The sequence below is a fragment of the Narcine bancroftii genome, chromosome 12 (genome assembly GCF_036971445.1).
Source record: "Narcine bancroftii isolate sNarBan1 chromosome 12, sNarBan1.hap1, whole genome shotgun sequence".
Lineage (NCBI taxonomy): Eukaryota > Metazoa > Chordata > Chondrichthyes > Torpediniformes > Narcinidae > Narcine > Narcine bancroftii.
In genome coordinates, this window is record NC_091480.1 from 55,415,134 (window position 1) to 55,432,303 (window position 17,170).

The following is a 17,170-nucleotide window of genomic DNA, read 5'->3' on the forward strand; positions in this document are numbered from 1 at the left end:
TCAAGTTGTTTCCCAATTTATCCTTTAAATAAGCTTTCAATTGATGATATGCAAACATTGTACATGAGTTATTCCATATTTGTACTTAAACTGTTCAAATGTTAATAAATTATTTCCCAAAAAACAATTTTCTATTCTTTTGATTCCTTTTCTCTCCCATTCTCTAAAGGAAAGGTTGTCTATTGTAAAAGGGATTAGCGAATTTTGCGTCAATAGTAATTTTGGTATTTGATAATACGTTTTTATCCTTTCTAAGTGGATCTTCCATGTATTAAGTAAATGATGAGTTTTTATATTGCACCAGCTTTTCATCCTATTTTATCTAGTTCTATCAGTCCAGTCTGGTTTTTCCCTTGTTTGGTAAAAATCTGATAAATCCCTTAATTGTGCAGCTCTATAATAATTTCTAAAATTTAGTAACTGCAAACCACCTTGATTATACCTCTCTGCTAATTTATCTAACGCTACCCTTGGATTCCTCCCTTTCCACAAGAATTTCCTTATTGTTCTCTGTAGTTCCTTAAAGAATTTTTCTGTTAAAGGAATTGGTAACGTTTGAAATAAGTATTGTATCCTTGGGAACACATTCATTTTAATGCAGTTTACCCTCCCTATCAATGTTAGCGGTAATTCTTTCCAATGTTCTAAGTCTTCCTGCATTTCTTTATTAGTGACTGATAATTTAGTTTGTACAAGTGGCTTAAGTTATTATCTAACCTAATACCCAGGTATCGGATTGCTTGTGCTTGCCATTTAAATGGTGATTCTTTTTAAAATTTTGTATAGCCTGCGTTACTCATTGGCATCACTTCACTTTTATTTGTGTTGATCTTGTACCCCGATATTTCTCCATATTCCTTCAATTTCTTATGTAATTCTTTTACTGATACCTCTGGTTCTGTTAGGTATACTATGATGTCATCGCAAATAAGCTGATATTATACTCCTTCTCCTTTATTTTTATCCCTTTTATTTTATTTTCTATTCGTATCAGTTCTCCCAAAGGTTCAATTGCTAAGGCAAACAATGAGGGGGATAGTGAACATCCCTGTCTAGTTGACCTACTTAATTTAAAGTGACTTGATACATATCCATTTACTGTTATCTTCGCCAACAGTCCATTATACAATGCTTTAATCCAATTTATATATTTTTCTGGTAGATTGAACTTCTGTAATACTTTAAATAAGTAATTCCACTCTACTCTGTCAAAGGCTTTTTCTGCGTCCAGAGCAACAGCCACTGTTGGTTTCTTATTTCCTTGAACTGCGTGGATTAGATTTATAAGTTTGCAGACATTGTCCGCTGTTCGTCTTTTCTTAATAAATCCAGTTTGATCTTGTTTTACTATTTTAGGTACACAATCGGCCAATCTGTTTGCTAACAATTTTGTTATTATATTATAGTCTGAGTTAAGTAGAGGTATTGGTCTATATGATGCTGGTGCTAATGGATCCTTCCTCGTCTTTGGTATTACTGTAATTATTGCTGTCTTCCATGAATCTGGCAAGTTTTGTGTTTCTTCTATCTGGTTCATTACTTCCAGGAGAGGAGGAATTAATAACTCTTTAAATGTTTTATAGAATTCTATTGGAAATCCATCCTCTCCTGCTGTTTTATTGTTCAGCAGCTTTTTTAATATATTCTGTACTTCCTCTATTTCAAATGGTTTTATTAGTTTGTTTTGTTTCTCTTCTTGCAGTTTTGACAGTTCAATTTAGCTAAAAATTCCTCTATTTTATCATCTTTCCCCTCGATCTCAGTTTGATACAATTGTTCATAAAATTCCTTAAAATTTTCATTAATCTCTGTTTGATTATATGTAATTTGTTTGTCCTTTTTCCTTGATGCCAGTATCGTTCTTTTAGTTTGTTCTGTTTTAATTTGCCAGGCTAATATTTTACGTGTTTTTTCTCCCAGTTCGTAATACTTTTGCTTGTTTTCATTATGTTCTTCTCCATCTTGTACGTTTGTAATGTTTCTTATTTAATTTTTTTGTCCACCAATTCTCTCCTTGTCGTTAATATCATCCCTTTTTACATTCCTTTTCTGTAATTACTATCTCCCTTTCCAACTGCTCTATTTCCCGATTCCAATCCTTTTTCATCTTAGTCACATAACTTATTATCTGCCCTCTAATGAAGGTTTTCATTGCGTCCCATAATATAAATTTGTCTTTCACTGATCCTGTGTTTATTTCAAAAAATGTTTTAATTTGGCATTCAATAAACTCCCTAAATTTCTGTCTTTTAAGTAGCATGGAGTTTAACCTCCATCTATATGTTCTTGGTGGGATGTCCTCCAGTTCTATTGCTAATAATAGGGGTGAATGATCTGATAGTAGTCTAGCTTTATACTCAGTTTTCCTGACTCTCTCTTGAATATGGGCTGACAACAAAAACATATCAACCCTTGAGTAAGTTTTGTGCCTACTCGAATAATATGAAAATTCCTTCTCTCTTAGGTGTTGCCTCCTCCATATATCCATAAGTTTCATTTCCTGCACTGATTTAACCATAAATTTGGCTACTTTATTCTTTTTACTTGTCTTTTGTCCAGTTTTATCCAACATTGAATCCAAATTAAGGTTAAAATCCCCTCTTATCAATATATTTCCTTGTGTGTCTGCAATCTTCAAAAAAATATCCTCCTCCTCGTTAGGCGCATATATATTGAGCAGATTCCAAAATTCTGAGTATATCTGACACTTTATTATTACATACCTCCCTGCCGGATCTATTATTTCCTCCTCCATTATGATTGGTACATTTTTGTTAACTAGTATGGTTACACCTCTACCTTTTGAATTATAGGATGCTGTTGTTACGTGTCCTACCCAGTCTCTCTTTAGTTTGTTATGTTCCGCTTCAGTTAGATGCGTTTCCTGCACAAATGCTATATATATTTTTTCCCTTCTTCAATAAATTTAGTAGCCTCTTCCTTTTAATTTGGTTATGTATTCCATTAATGTTTATAGTCATATAGTTCAACATAGCCATCTTATATCTTTTTCACCTCCATCCCCCTTTTCCCCATTTTTATCCCTTAATTTTCTCTTATTACACTTATGCACGACAACACATTTAAGACATAAAGTACCCCTGCAGTTCCCACATCCACTAATACCTTAACCCCAAAAGTTCCCCCCCTCTCTGAGTTGCCCCATATCCCTTGCTGGGCAACCACAACTCCCCTTTTCATTTGGATTGAGATCTCGTTCACAGCGTCAACTGATTTTGCAGTAACGATTATTCCCCCTCTACCAGAAAACACTTTTTTTTTTAAACACATATAACAAAGCTCTCTCTCTTCTTTCCCCCCCCCCCCCCACTCCCTTCCTTCTCTTCTCTTTTCCCTCTTTAGTTCTTTACATATACATTGTTTTTACATCTTTATATACACTTTATCGCCGTTCTGCATTCTTGTCACATGGTTAAGTAATAAGTTAAAGTTTAATTCTGTTTCCTTGTTCAAATATAATTAAAAACTACTTTTGTTTAAATAACCCTGTGTTGTCGTGCATATCTATTGCTGGTGGTTTTTGGGGTCCTCTGGACTCCGTAACAGGTATCATCAGCAAGAACAATGAGTCAGCTTACAGAGAGGAGGTCCAAACACTAACGGACTGATGCAGAGACAACAATCTATACCCGAACGTCAACAAAACAAAGGAGATGGTGGTTGACTTCAGGAGAGCTCAGGCTCCACCGTCAAGGTAGTCAATAACACCAAATTCCTTGGTGTGCACCTGGCAGAGAATCTCTCCTGGTCCCCCAACACCAGATCCATTGCCAAGAAGGCTCAACAATGCCTTTACTTCCTGCGGAGGTTGAGGAAAGCACAGCTTCCACCCTCCACCCTCACTACATTCTACGGGGGATGCATTGGGACCATCCTATGTAATTGCATCACTGCCTGGTTCAGGAACTGCACCATCCCAAAACGCAAGTCCCGGCAGCAGAGTAAAGACTGCTGAGGGGATTATTGGGATCTCTCTCCCTGCCATGATGGACATTTATAACAGCCGCTGTTTGTGGAAAGCCATAAACATAATGAAGACTCCACACACCCCTCCTGCAATCTGTTCTTCCTTCTGCCATCCGGGAAGAGGTACCGAAGTGTCCGGTCCCTCACGACCAGATTGCAAAAGTTTTTTTTCCCCCAAGCCATGAGGCTTCTGAACTCTGGGGACACAGGGCTAGCATATGTTACATGATATTTATAAGTGATAGGTTATTTATAAAAAAAGGTTCTGATGTAATTTAGCCATGTAAATAACCAGCTCCACGGTCCAGAGGAACGCTACCTCGTTTTTCACTGTACACTGCAATGGTTATGGTATGAATGACAAATAAACGCGACTTGACTAAAAATGTGGTGGAGCAGGAGTCAAGTTTGTCATCCGATTGCACAAGTACAACCCAATGAAACAGTGTTCTCCGGTCCTCGGTGCAAAATACTCAGACACACAACCAGACATAACACACATGCAGACAAATTACATATGCAGGACAATTATTCATGTATATAAATATATATTATTTTGTAAATGTGAGAATCTCGGGTGGTTAGTGTGAGCAGTTCCTTTGGTCATTCAGCATTCTCACTGCCCATGGGAAGGAGCTACACCTTAGCCTGGAGATGCTGGCGCTGATACGCCTGTATCTCTTTCCCGATGGGAGCAGCTGAAAGATGCTGTGGAAGGGGTCCTCAAGATGTAATATGACACTGGCCAAATAAAGGTGAGGAGGAGACTAAAGGGGGGGGGGGGGGGCAGTTGGACAGAAAAATGAGAATGCAAATCGGTCAAGGACAGATGGAAACAGTGGAACTGGATCAGGGTTGGAGGAATTACTAAACATGGATTGGGTTTCAGGCTGCCGAGGCTGAATACAAGTTCGTATGAATAACAGCCACTTGACCAAGGTACAAAAGGGTGAAGGGCAGCATTAGAACTGTATGCCAGTGAGGAGCTGGCATCATTCAGATATCCTGAGGAGCAGGTAGGTTGTTGGAAATTTTAATTGCTGGCACAGTTGAATTCAGCTGTAATTCTTCCCATATTAACAATGATAACACAAAACCCGATAATGAATGTTTCGTATCACTTGCAGTACAATCTACAGCTTTCCCATTTCAAAGATTAATTGGCAAATTGTTATAATTCCATGAATTTAAAAATATTAAAATGAAGCTACAACTGTCTGCACACAATGGGCATAATATTTTATTGAGCCTTTCCAAGTTTAGTGAGTAGAAATGTTGAAATATTATAATAGGAGGTTGAGCAGCCTTTAATTTGGTCAAACAGATCTAATCTGGTTCTGTGTGTAGTTGAGGTAGGGGAAAGAAACTGGATAAAGGGGGCCAGTGAAGGGGAGTGGTACAAAGGTTGAAAAGAAGGACCTTGGTCGATCAGAAAGAGAAAGAAAGGCTTTAAAGTCAGAAGAAGGACAAGCCAGGTGTGGAAAGCATGTTCTCTTCCCTGAGGATATTAAGTATTTAATGACAATCTGGCATTGTCATTTCAGTTCTGTCATTTCAGTGTTGTTAAATGAGTTTCACAACTCGCATGTCAGGTTTATCAACACCACAATGACTACACTACAATGTTCTAGGATGTTATCACTCTTCACTACACTGTTGTAGCAAAATAGACCAAAAAGCCATTCCACAAAGGGATGAAGGAATATCAAAAGGAAGCCGTCCTACATGGACCTTTTTCCAATAGATTCAGTTGCATTGGCATAGGGTCAGCAGCTTACCCTTTTGCCAAAGGCAGCACATGGGGTGACTGACAAAAAGATAATGGCTATAAACACTACCTGTACAATTAAAACAACATAAGGTTTTCAGTTTTTCTTCACTGAGCCACATTTACCCATTTATTTTTTGGAACAGAAACAGGTGTCACCTGTAGATTTTCTCATATTATCAATTCTGGCAACCCCAAAATGAAGTCCAATGTTTGTCTGCTGACTATTAAATATCAAGATTGTGTCTTTATCCTAGTTATGAAATAAGTCAATCCAATTTGAAAGTTGATCTAGTTTATGCAACTGTTCGATATAAAAGCTAGGCAATGCAGTCAAAACCTCCTACAGCACACCTACCATAATGTTGCGACTGGTGATTTTAGCAAGTCTTGCCCTCCTCAGTGAGTACAACTTTACAAGTTTTGTCTATCAATAGAGTTGCTTTGTTTCTAATGTCAGAAGCGGCTATAGTTGTAAATTACCAGAAAATTAATGTCTTAAATATATCTCCAAATATGACCAAATGTACTGAATTCCAAAGATGTCTCATCTTTAACCAAATGTGGTGTTGAGCCACTCATTTCCTCCACCATTAGAGCATTGCAGTTACTTACTTCAGCTATTCCAAGGCCACCTCCCAAGTCCATGACCTGGACCTGCCATTCTCAACGGTGGCCACGGAGTGAAATCATAACTTTTTAATGTAGTCGGTAGGAGAGAAGTATGGAAGAAACCAACTAAACGACTGCTTCACAGAGAAGGGGGCCCATAAATTTCGAGCAGAGTCCTGAGGGGGGCCATATTAGAGTAAATGATACCAAAGACAGCATCTGCAGGAAATCTAGCCGGTCATATCACCAGACCTGCCTCCACTTTTGATATCAAGTTGAAATGGGTGAACACAAGTAATGCTATTCTCATTCCACAGAAACCCCAATGTATCATAGAACAGGGTGAAGTTAAGTTTAAATTTGTTTACTTATCACAAATACCTAATGCAGTGAGAAGCATTCTTCTGTGAACAGACCAACAGGTTACCGTCAGCATTACATATAGCTGTGTAAAGAGCATAATTTACAGAGTACAGTATAGGATTATGCAAAGAAGTAAGATCAATTGGCACCAATCAAGGGCATTGTGAGAGCACTGTTAGAAGGTTTGTTCAGGAGCCCAATGACTGCAAAGAAGAAATGGCCTGTTGGTGCTTGTTTTTACACTCTTAAACCTTCTGCACAATGGAAGAAGGTTTAAGAGCAAGTATCTGAGGCGTGATGTGTCCTTCAGGATGTTGGATGCTTTTCCTGAGTAGTGGAAGATGTAGATGGAGTCCATAGAATGGAAAAAAGTTGTCAAATATTCTGAGCTGCATTCACCACCTTCTACAGCTTCTCCCAATCTTGAGCAAAGCAGCTCCCGTGCCCATGCTGTGATGTCCCCAGCAAGTCTGCTTTTGATGATGCACCTGTAGAAGGTATTGAATGACGGGGGGGGGGGGGGGGGTGGGCAGCTGAGGAGGGAGGGTAGTTAATGTAGTCTATCTGGATTTTAGCAAAGCTTTTGATAAGGTTCCACATGAAAGGTTAGTAAGGAAGGTTCAGTCACTGGGGATTAATATAGAAATAGTAAGATAAGAAGCGAGCTGCCCACCAGGCTCACCTTACAAAGCCGTCCTGTCCAGAGAAGAAACAAGCCTTCCGTCGCGCATGCAGCCATCTTCAGCGCAAACTCCGGGAGATCCAAAATGAGTGGTGGACTAGCCTCGCCAAACGAACCCAGCTCAGCGCGGACATTGGCGACTTCAGGGGTTTCTACGAGGCTCTAAAGGCTGTGTACGGCCCCTCACCCCAAGTCCAAAGCCCGCTGCGCAGCTCAGACGGCAAAGTCCTCCTCAGCGACAAGATCTCCATCCTCAACCGATGGTCAGACCACTTCCAATCTCTTTTCAGTGCCAACCGCTCAGTCCAAGATTCCGCCCTGCTCCAGCTCCCTCAACAGCCCCCAAGGCTAGAGCTGGATGAGGTTCCCACCCTGGATGAGACATATAAGGCAATCGAACAACTGAAAAGTGGCAAAGCAGCAGGTATGGATGGAATCCCCCCAGAAGTCTGGAAGGCTGGCGGCAAAACTCTGCATGCCAAACTGCATGAGTTTTTCAAGCTTTGTTGGGACCAAGGTAAACTGCCTCAGGATCTTCGTGATGCCACCATCATCACCCTGTACAAAAACAAAGGCGAGAAATCAGACTGCTCAAACTACAGGGGAATCACGTTGCTCTCCATTGCAAGCAAAATCTTCGCTAGGATTCTACTAAATAGAATAATACCTAGTGTCGCCAAGAATATTCTCCCAGAATCACAGTGCGGCTTTCGCGCAAACAGAGGAACCACTGACATGGTCTTTGCCCTCAGACAGCTCCAAGAAAAGTGCAGAGAACAAAACAAAGGACTCTACATCACCTTTGTTGACCTCACCAAAGCCTTCGACACCGTGAGCAGGAAAGGGCTTTGGCAAATACTAGAGCGCATCGGATGTCCCCCAAAGTTCCTCAACATGATTATCCAACTGCACGAAAACCAACAAGGTCGGGTCAGATACAGCAATGAGCTCTCTGAACCCTTCTCCATTAACAATGGCGTGAAGCAAGGCTGTGTTCTCGCACCAACCCTCTTTTCAATCTTCTTCAGCATGATGCTGAACCAAGCCATGAAAGACCCCAACAATGAAGACGCTGTTTACATCCGGTACCGCACGGATGGCAGTCTCTTCAATCTGAGGCGCCTGCAAGCTCACACCAAGACACAAGAGAAACTTGTCCGTGAACTACTCTTTGCAGATGATGCCGCTTTAGTTGCCCATTCAGAGCCAGCTCTTCAGCGCTTGACGTCCTGCTTTGCGGAAACTGCCAAAATGTTTGGCCTGGAAGTCAGCCTGAAGAAAACTGAGGTCCTCCATCAGCCAGCTCCCCACCATGACTACCAGCCCCCCCACATCTCCATCGGGCACACAAAACTCAAAACGGTCAACCAGTTTACCTATCTCGGCTGCACCATTTCATCAGATGCAAGGATCGACAATGAGATAGACAACAGACTCGCCAAGGCAAATAGCGCCTTTGGAAGACTACACAAAAGAGTCTGGAAAAACAACCAACTGAAAAACCTCACAAAGATAAGCGTATACAGAGCCGTTGTCATACCCACACTCCTGTTCGGCTCCGAATCATGGGTCCTCTACCGGCACCACCTACGGCTCCTAGAACGCTTCCACCAGCGTTGTCTCCGCTCCATCCTCAACATCCATTGGAGCGCTTACACCCCTAACGTCGAAGTACTCGAGATGGCAGAGGTCGACAGCATCGAGTCCACGCTGCTGAAGATCCAGCTGCGCTGGATGGGTCACGTCTCCAGAATGGAGGACCATCGCCTTCCCAAGATCGTGTTATATGGCGAGCTCTCCACTGGCCACCGTGACAGAGGTGCACCAAAGAAAAGGTACAAGGACTGCCTAAAGAAATCTCTTGGTGCCTGCCACATTGACCACCGCCAGTGGGCTGATAACGCCTCAAACCGTGCATCTTGGCGCCTCACAGTTTGGCGGGCAGCAACCTCCTTTGAAGAAGACCGCAGAGCCCACCTCACTGACAAAAGGCAAAGGAGGAAAAACCCAACACCCAACCCCAACCAACCAATTTTCCCTTGCAACTGCTGCAATCGTGTCTGCCTGTCCCGCATCGGACTTGTCAGCCACAAACGAGCCTGCAGCTGACGTGGACTTTTTACCCCCTCCATAAATCTTCGTCCGCGAAGCCAAGCCAAAGATAAGAAGAAAGAAAGATAAGTAAGATGGGTTCAGAGGTGGCTAGAGCAAAGACAGCAGAGGGTCATGGTGGACAACTGTCTTTCAGGATGGAAGCCTATGATGACCGGCGTGCCTCTAGGTCCCCTGTTGTTCATAATTTATATTAATGATTTGCAAGATGGGGTGGTTAACTGGGTAAGAAAATATGCAGACGATACAAAAATAGGGAGAAGTGGTGGATAGCGAGGAAGGTTTTCAGGGATTACAGAGGGATTTGGTTTGTCTGGAGAGTTGGGCTGAAAGATGGCAGATGGAATTTACTGTAGAGAAGTGTGAGCTGCTTCATTTCAGAAAACAAATAATCAAAATAGGACATATGTTGTAAAGGGGAGGACATTGGGGAATGCACAAGAACAAAGAGATCTTGGAGTTATGGTGCAGCGTTCCTTGAAGGTGGATTCCCATGTTGACAGGGTAGTTAAGAAGGCATTTGGTATGTTAGCCTTCTTAAATCATAGCATAAAGTATAGGAGCTGGGAAGTAATGCTGCGACTGTTTAAGGCTTGGTGAGGTCAGGTTTGGAGTATTATATTCAGTTCTGGTCTCCAAATTAGAGGAAGGATATAGATAAGGTGGAGAGGGTGCAAAGAAGATCTACAAGGATGTTGCCTGGCTTAAAATACCTAGAGTACAGAGAAAGCTTGAAGAGGTTAGGACTTTATTCATTGGAACGTCGACAGTTGAGAGGGGATTTGATAGAGGTTATTTAAAATTATGAAGGGAATAGATAGACTAGATGCAAGTAGACTCTTCCCCCTGAGAGCAGGGGAGGTTGAAACAAGAGGATACAAGTTGAGGGGAAGGGGGCAAAATTTTAGGAGAAACATTAGAGGATGCTTCTTCACTCAGAGAGAGGTGGCTGAATGGAATAATCTTCCAGAGGAAACTGTTGAGGCAGAGTTAATTCTTTCATTTAAGAGGAGGCTGGATATAGACATGGATAGGAGGGGGTTGGAGGGTTATGGGTGGAGAATAGGCGGGGGGGATCTAGCGGAGTTGTTTGAGTGAACCGGTGTGGACTTGAAGGGCAGAGATGGCCTTTTTCCATTATTAGTTATTAGTCTTCAAAAATATTAGAGCCAATGGTGCACTTTCTTGATTGACGCATTGATGTGCTTTCCCCACAATAATGGAATCCTGTCGAATTTTCCTCCCTTCCTGGAAATCTGTCAAAATCATTGGAGGTTTACGTGATTGTGAACTAGTTTTTTGCCTACATGCCAAATCTGAAGTGCACCCTTTGCTGGCTACAAGGTTCTTGTGAGGGCAGCCTCTATTTTGTTGCCAAGGGAAACAAGTCCACAGCACAAAACTATGCATAGTAAGTATAAATGGACAATCTACTCAGACAGACCACAGGACAGGGTAATGAAGAAGAGATAAATGTTGCATTGGACTCCTCCTGAAGCTGGGATAGGGTGATGTATATGTGTGTTTAATATATGGGTTAAAGGCTTAGAATCACATAGAGCTCCCCAAGACCTAACGAGCCATCTCCTTCACATTTCCCACCCAATGACCATTCCAGCATTAACATTGAGGATCAGCTGATAATTTGTACTTAAGTTTCTTTTATTTGCTTGCTTGGCTCAGCTGGTTTTCTTAGGATTAGAAATACTGCTTTTAGTGCTGTTGCCTTATTCTGCAAATTATATTACAGCAGCGGCACCTGAGGACAGAGATTCAATCTAGTAAAAGAACATTTATTCTCATAGAAAGTAATCATACATCGAATGAATTCCTGAAATAACTTGAAGAAATTGCATGCTACAATCAGAAGACTTTGGTGTCTATCTTAAAGGTTGAATTAGATGGGATAAATGGTCTTCCTCATCTACAATGATTTTTTTTATGATAATGATAATAAGTTTATTGTCATATACATTGCACAAGGTACATACGGACCTGACCTTTTCCGAGAGCTGTTGCAGTTAGATTTTTCATTTCGCTCAGGGGATACAGTGCCTTTTACAGATTTCCTGAATACATATGATTAAATTTAAGGCAGCAAAAGTCCCTCAGGAAAGAAAAGAATGAAATTTTTTTTTCCCAACATCTACAGGTCTCTGTTCTGAAGACAAACGAGTCATTGGAGGGACTGAGGCATCTCGTAATGCGTGGCCATGGCAGGTGTGAAAGATAAAACTTTGCCTCTACAACTGCATGGATTATCAGAACTCTCAGAACAATGAAATGTTTGTCTTAACATTTTTCGAAATGCTCCCACAACTCATAGGAAGTAGTTGCAACTTTGAAATAAATTTCAAATAAGAAAGAAATATATGGCCAAACTATTTTCATATAATTATCAGTGACCTCATCTCTACAATTGAAATTAGATATCAATTAGTTTTTTGAATTGTAAGCAGTATATAATAAAAACGTTCAGTAAAATTTATTTAAAATAATGATCATGGGTTCACCCAACAAACACATCTCATTTATTGTTACTGAATATTAATCAGGAACAGGATTCCTAACCAGTTACTCACCACTAAGCCATGGGCTCTGAGGCAAGCTCCATCTTCCAGACTTTTATCTTAGCTGAAACCAGCTAACGCGCACAACCTTTCTTGGTCCACATAACCCATTTTCTTTCCATGTTCCTTTCTCCCTAGCATACTTCGATACTTTGACAGGATAGTTCTTATATATTTGCATGGACATTGCACAGGATATAAAGTAAACCTCATGTAATAACTCTCTCCTCTAAATCCATGGTTGAATGGTAAATTTATGCTTCCAAAGAAATCTCAACAAGCAAAGTAAATTGCATGATTGTTGTATTTTATCAAGTCTTAAAGTAATTCACATTCAATAAATTATTTGATTGTACTGATATATAGACAAATGTCTCTAAAGACCAGAACAGAAATTTGCTTTGCATGGAAATGTATCATCTGTGTGTAGATACATCTACTTGATGTTTGCTAGTACTGAAATTTACGTAACTAAATATTGGGTGAGTACAACAACCAATTTAATGCTGTCCATTTTGCACTATTGCCCAAAACAAATGCTAACCATTTAACACAGTTCAATATTCTTTCACTATACTTTTCACGCAGATTTCCCACCAGCATTTTCTGCATTAATATGAAGCTCCATGTGTTTTGAAAATATGATTTTAACATATGACCAGCCCACAATCTCCATCAGTACCAGAGCACCACAGGGCTGTGTTCTTAGCCCCCTGCTCTACTCACTTTACACCTATGACTGTGTGACTTGGTACGACAATAACACCATCTACAAATTTGCTGACAAATCCTTGGTAGTGGGTTGTATAAAGGATGGAGGTGAGTCAGCTTACAGGTTGGAGATTGAAAATTTGGCTGGATGGTGCACCAACAACAACCCTATACTCAATAGCCACTTTTTCACTGGCACATTATCTAAGGAATTAACGGGGAATTAACTGGGACAGGGTCCAGCGGAAAAAGAAAACACCACGCCAGCATCAAATGACGTCATTTCACGGCGGGGATTGATGGCCTCTACCCCGACTCATATCCCCAGCTGTCAACTGACGCTGGTATGCCTATTAAGAAAAAGGAGAGTAGAAAGTCACCCGTTTCCACTTGAAGGTAGAACACTCCAATCTCCAGGGATGAGTGTGTTCAGTGGAAAAGCAATTAGTGTCCCAGTTAAGGGTGACCCAGTGGAAACAGCACAAAGGGCTTCCTATCCCGGGACACTGCACAGCCAATTAAATGAACGCCAGTGGAAAAGGGACAAATATCTCGGAAGATCTTTCCTGGACCCAACAAACTAATGGCATCATGAAAAAAGCACATCAGTGCCTCTACTTCCTCAGGAGTTTGTGGAGAAACCCTGGCAAATTTCTACAGAGGTGTGGTGGAAAGTGTGCTGACCGGCTGTATTACGGTCCTTTATGGAACACCAATACCCCTGAGTGTAAAGGTAGTGGACACAGCCCAGGAAATCACAGGCAAAACCCTCCCCACCATTGAGAACATCTACAGGGAACGCTGCCATTGGAGGGCAGCAGCAATCATCAAAGACCTACCCCACCCAGCACATGGTCTGTTCTCGCTGCTGCCATCAGGAAAGAGGTGTAGGTGCCACAAGACTCGCACCAGCAGGTTCAGGAACAGCTACTCCCCCTCCACCATCAGACTCCTCAACGACAAACTCAATCAGGGAATCTATTGATTTTCTTTTGTTCTCTCTGTATTGCACCGTCAGTTTGTTTACAGTTCTTTATTTACATGTTTACGCTGTGTACAGTTTATTTTTTGCACTACCAATTAGTGGTAATTCTGCCACGCCCGCAAGTAAAAGGAATCTCAGGGTTGTATGTGATGTCCTATATGTACTTTGACAATAAATCTGAAATCTGGATCTTTTTTTCCCTTTAACAGGTTTCCCTTCAAGGCTTCGCTAATTACTGGTACCATACTTGTGGAGGGACTTTAATTCACTATAGATGGGTGCTGACTGCTGCTCACTGTGTGGACAGGTACTATTTGCCGCTTACACCTATTATCTAAACCCCTGAAACATTACAGCTGGAGTAAAGCCAGTCAAAGCTAAGAGAGTAGCATAACCTAGAGCTCCTTTAAAAGTTTACTAAGGCTAAGAAAGTGCAAGATCTCCAAATAAATGAATAGCAGATTATCGAGGTTTTGCTGTATTACAAATATTATGATATAAAAATTCTGCAAAATACCATGCACTAATATGAGTTACATACTCCAATGGGCAGCTGTAATCTATCACTGTAACTATCACTGTAATACAATTTGTGCACTTGGTTCTAGCTAGGACTCTTAACACAACCCACTTTGGTGATCTCAAAGAAGCTTGATTCCTCTGTCCAGTGATCAGCTGTGTCCAGAGTATTTTTTTTTGGTGCAAATTGCCCCGAAGCTTTAAATCAATGGATCTCACCCTTTTTCTTTCCACTCACATACAACTTGAAGTAATCCCTATGCCATCAGTGCTCTGTGATCAGTAAAGGATTACTCAAGGTGAGATGTGAGTGCGAAGGGAGGGTTGAAAATCACTGCTCTAGACCCAATTGTTACGGAAATATTTTGGTTGAGAAAAATTGTCATTGGCCCATTTCCTTTGGAGTTAGAAAACCGTGCACATAACCAGTCAATTAGGGATGATTAAAACAGTGCTTCTCAAACTTTTTTTCCAAAATATTACAAAATTCCTGCAGAAGTCTTGAGGGATTTATGCACTGATTTTCAACAATATACAGTAAAATACCTGGTATCCAGCACCTAGGGGATTGGTAGACCAGAGAAGTGAATTTTCTAGTTGCTTGAGATTGCGTGTTGCATGGATTGGCCAACTAATGGTGAGGCACGCCAATTTTAAACTTTCATATTTTTTACCTGTTTAATTTTGCTCATTTTTTTTGCTGGTTGCTTGAATTCCGGATAAGAGGAGTTTTACTGTACCTCATAAAACAATGGTTATGTAAATCCTTGCCCTTTTGCATGATTTTGTCAAGTGAGAAACACACTTTGAAGTATCACTTCCTATAATGGAGCAGTCAGTGGCAATTATCAACTACTTGAAGAGATGATTATGATTTGGGGCAGCTTAGGTTCAAGTGGCAGATTAGCATAGTAGCCACCAGTTTCAGACAGAACATAGGACACTTTCGAAAGAGTGGTGGGGATGGGTTAGGTTACTTCCTTACCTGTAACACTAGGCCCTTTCAAATTCCCATGTAAAATGGGGTTAACCAGGCAATTTGTTTGGTTGATGACCCAGGTCAAACCCAGGTCAAGGGTCCAACTGAGTCAACCCAGTCAAAACTCAACTGGGTCCCAGACCGACCTCAGAGGTGGTCATGGATCCAAGTAAAACTTACTTGGGCATCCTCCTCCAACAATTTGAAAGGGAAAATGGCTGACCCAGTTGCTCTATTGACGTCAGTGCTTGCGTGTGTGCATCACAGGGAAACCCATGACTGGCTCAATGCAGGATCCCGTCATGGTGCCGCTGCTGCGAATGGGGTGTTGGGGGGAGTGTGTGTGAGGGGGTGCCGCGAACGGGTGGAGGTGCTGCCGCGATCAGGAGGCCTTGCCAGGAGCGTGTGGGGGGGAGCGTGTGGGGGGGAGCGTGTGGGGGGGAGCGTGTGGGGGGGAGCGTGTGGGGGGGAGCGTGTGGGGGGGAGCGTGTGGGGGGGAGCGTGTGGGGGGGAGCGTGTGGGGGGGAGCGTGTGGGGGGGAGCGTGTGGGGGGGAGCGTGTGGGGGGGAGCGTGTGGGGGGGAGCGTGTGGGGGGGAGCGTGTGGGGGGGAGCGTGTGGGGGGGAGCGTGTGGGGGGGAGCGTGTGGGGGGGAGCGTGTGGGGGGGAGCGTGTGGGGGGGAGCGTGTGGGGGGGAGCGTGTGGGGGGGAGCGTGTGGGGGGGAGCGTGTGGGGGGGAGCGTGTGGGGGGGAGCGTGTGGGGGGGAGCGTGTGGGGGGGAGCGTGTGGGGGGGAGCGTGTGGGGGGGAGCGTGTGGGGGGGAGCGTGTGGGGGGGAGCGTGTGGGGGGGAGCGTGTGGGGGGGAGCGTGTGGGGGGGAGCGTGTGGGGGGGAGCGTGTGGGGGGGAGCGTGTGGGGGGGAGCGTGTGGGGGGGAGCGTGTGGGGGGGAGCGTGTGGGGGGGAGCGTGTGGGGGGGAGCGTGTGGGGGGGAGCGTGTGGGGGGGAGCGTGTGGGGGGGAGCGTGTGGGGGGGAGCGTGTGGGGGGGAGCGTGTGGGGGGGAGCGTGTGGGGGGGAGCGTGTGGGGGGGAGCGTGTGGGGGGGAGCGTGTGGGGGGGAGCGTGTGGGGGGGAGCGTGTGGGGGGGAGCGTGTGGGGGGGAGCGTGTGGGGGGGAGCGTGTGGGGGGGAGCGTGTGGGGGGGAGCGTGTGGGGGGGAGCGTGTGGGGGGGAGCGTGTGGGGGGGAGCGTGTGGGGGGGAGCGTGTGGGGGGGAGCGTGTGGGGGGGAGCGTGTGGGGGGGAGCGTGTGGGGGGGAGCGTGTGGGGGGGAGCGTGTGGGGGGGAGCGTGTGGGGGGGAGCGTGTGGGGGGGAGCGTGTGGGGGGGAGCGTGTGGGGGGGAGCGTGTGGGGGGGAGCGTGTGGGGGGGAGCGTGTGGGGGGGAGCGTGTGGGGGGGAGCGTGTGGGGGGGAGCGTGTGGGGGGGAGCGTGTGGGGGGGAGCGTGTGGGGGGGAGCGTGTGGGGGGGAGCGTGTGGGGGGGAGCGTGTGGGGGGGAGCGTGTGGGGGGGAGCGTGTGGGGGGGAGCGTGTGGGGGGGAGCGTGTGGGGGGGAGCGTGTGGGGGGGAGCGTGTGGGGGGGAGCGTGTGGGGGGGAGCGTGTGGGGGGGAGCGTGTGGGGGGGAGCGTGTGGGGGGGAGCGTGTGGGGGGGAGCGTGTGGGGGGGAGCGTGTGGGGGGGAGCGTGTGGGGGGGAGCGTGTGGGGGGGAGCGTGTGGGGGGGAGCGTGTGGGGGGGAGCGTGTGGGGGGGAGCGTGTGGGGGGGAGCGTGTGGGGGGGAGCGTGTGGGGGGGAGCGTGTGGGGGGGAGCGTGTGGGGGGGAGCGTGTGGGGG

The 17,170-nt window shown here is 44.5% G+C and overlaps 1 protein-coding gene and 1 long non-coding RNA gene across 25 annotated transcripts in view; one reads left to right on the top strand and one right to left on the bottom strand.

The window, feature by feature from the left end:
- Positions 1-17,170, top strand: part of LOC138747023 (polypeptide N-acetylgalactosaminyltransferase 6-like) — a 187,742-nt gene that overhangs the window by 151,277 nt on the left and 19,295 nt on the right. For 7 of the 8 annotated variants that reach the window (XM_069905863.1, XM_069905862.1, XM_069905865.1 and 4 more), the window contains one exon: positions 14,000-14,097. In XM_069905863.1, coding sequence (XP_069761964.1) covers positions 14,000-14,097 — 98 coding nt within the window. Of the gene's footprint in view, positions 1-11,676; positions 11,745-13,999; positions 14,098-17,170 lie in introns of all 8 variants that reach the window. The other variant, XM_069905868.1, reaches the window with a different exon arrangement.
- LOC138747026 (uncharacterized) overlaps positions 1-17,170 on the bottom strand; it is a 76,787-nt gene that overhangs the window by 38,221 nt on the left and 21,396 nt on the right. The window lies entirely within an intron of this gene.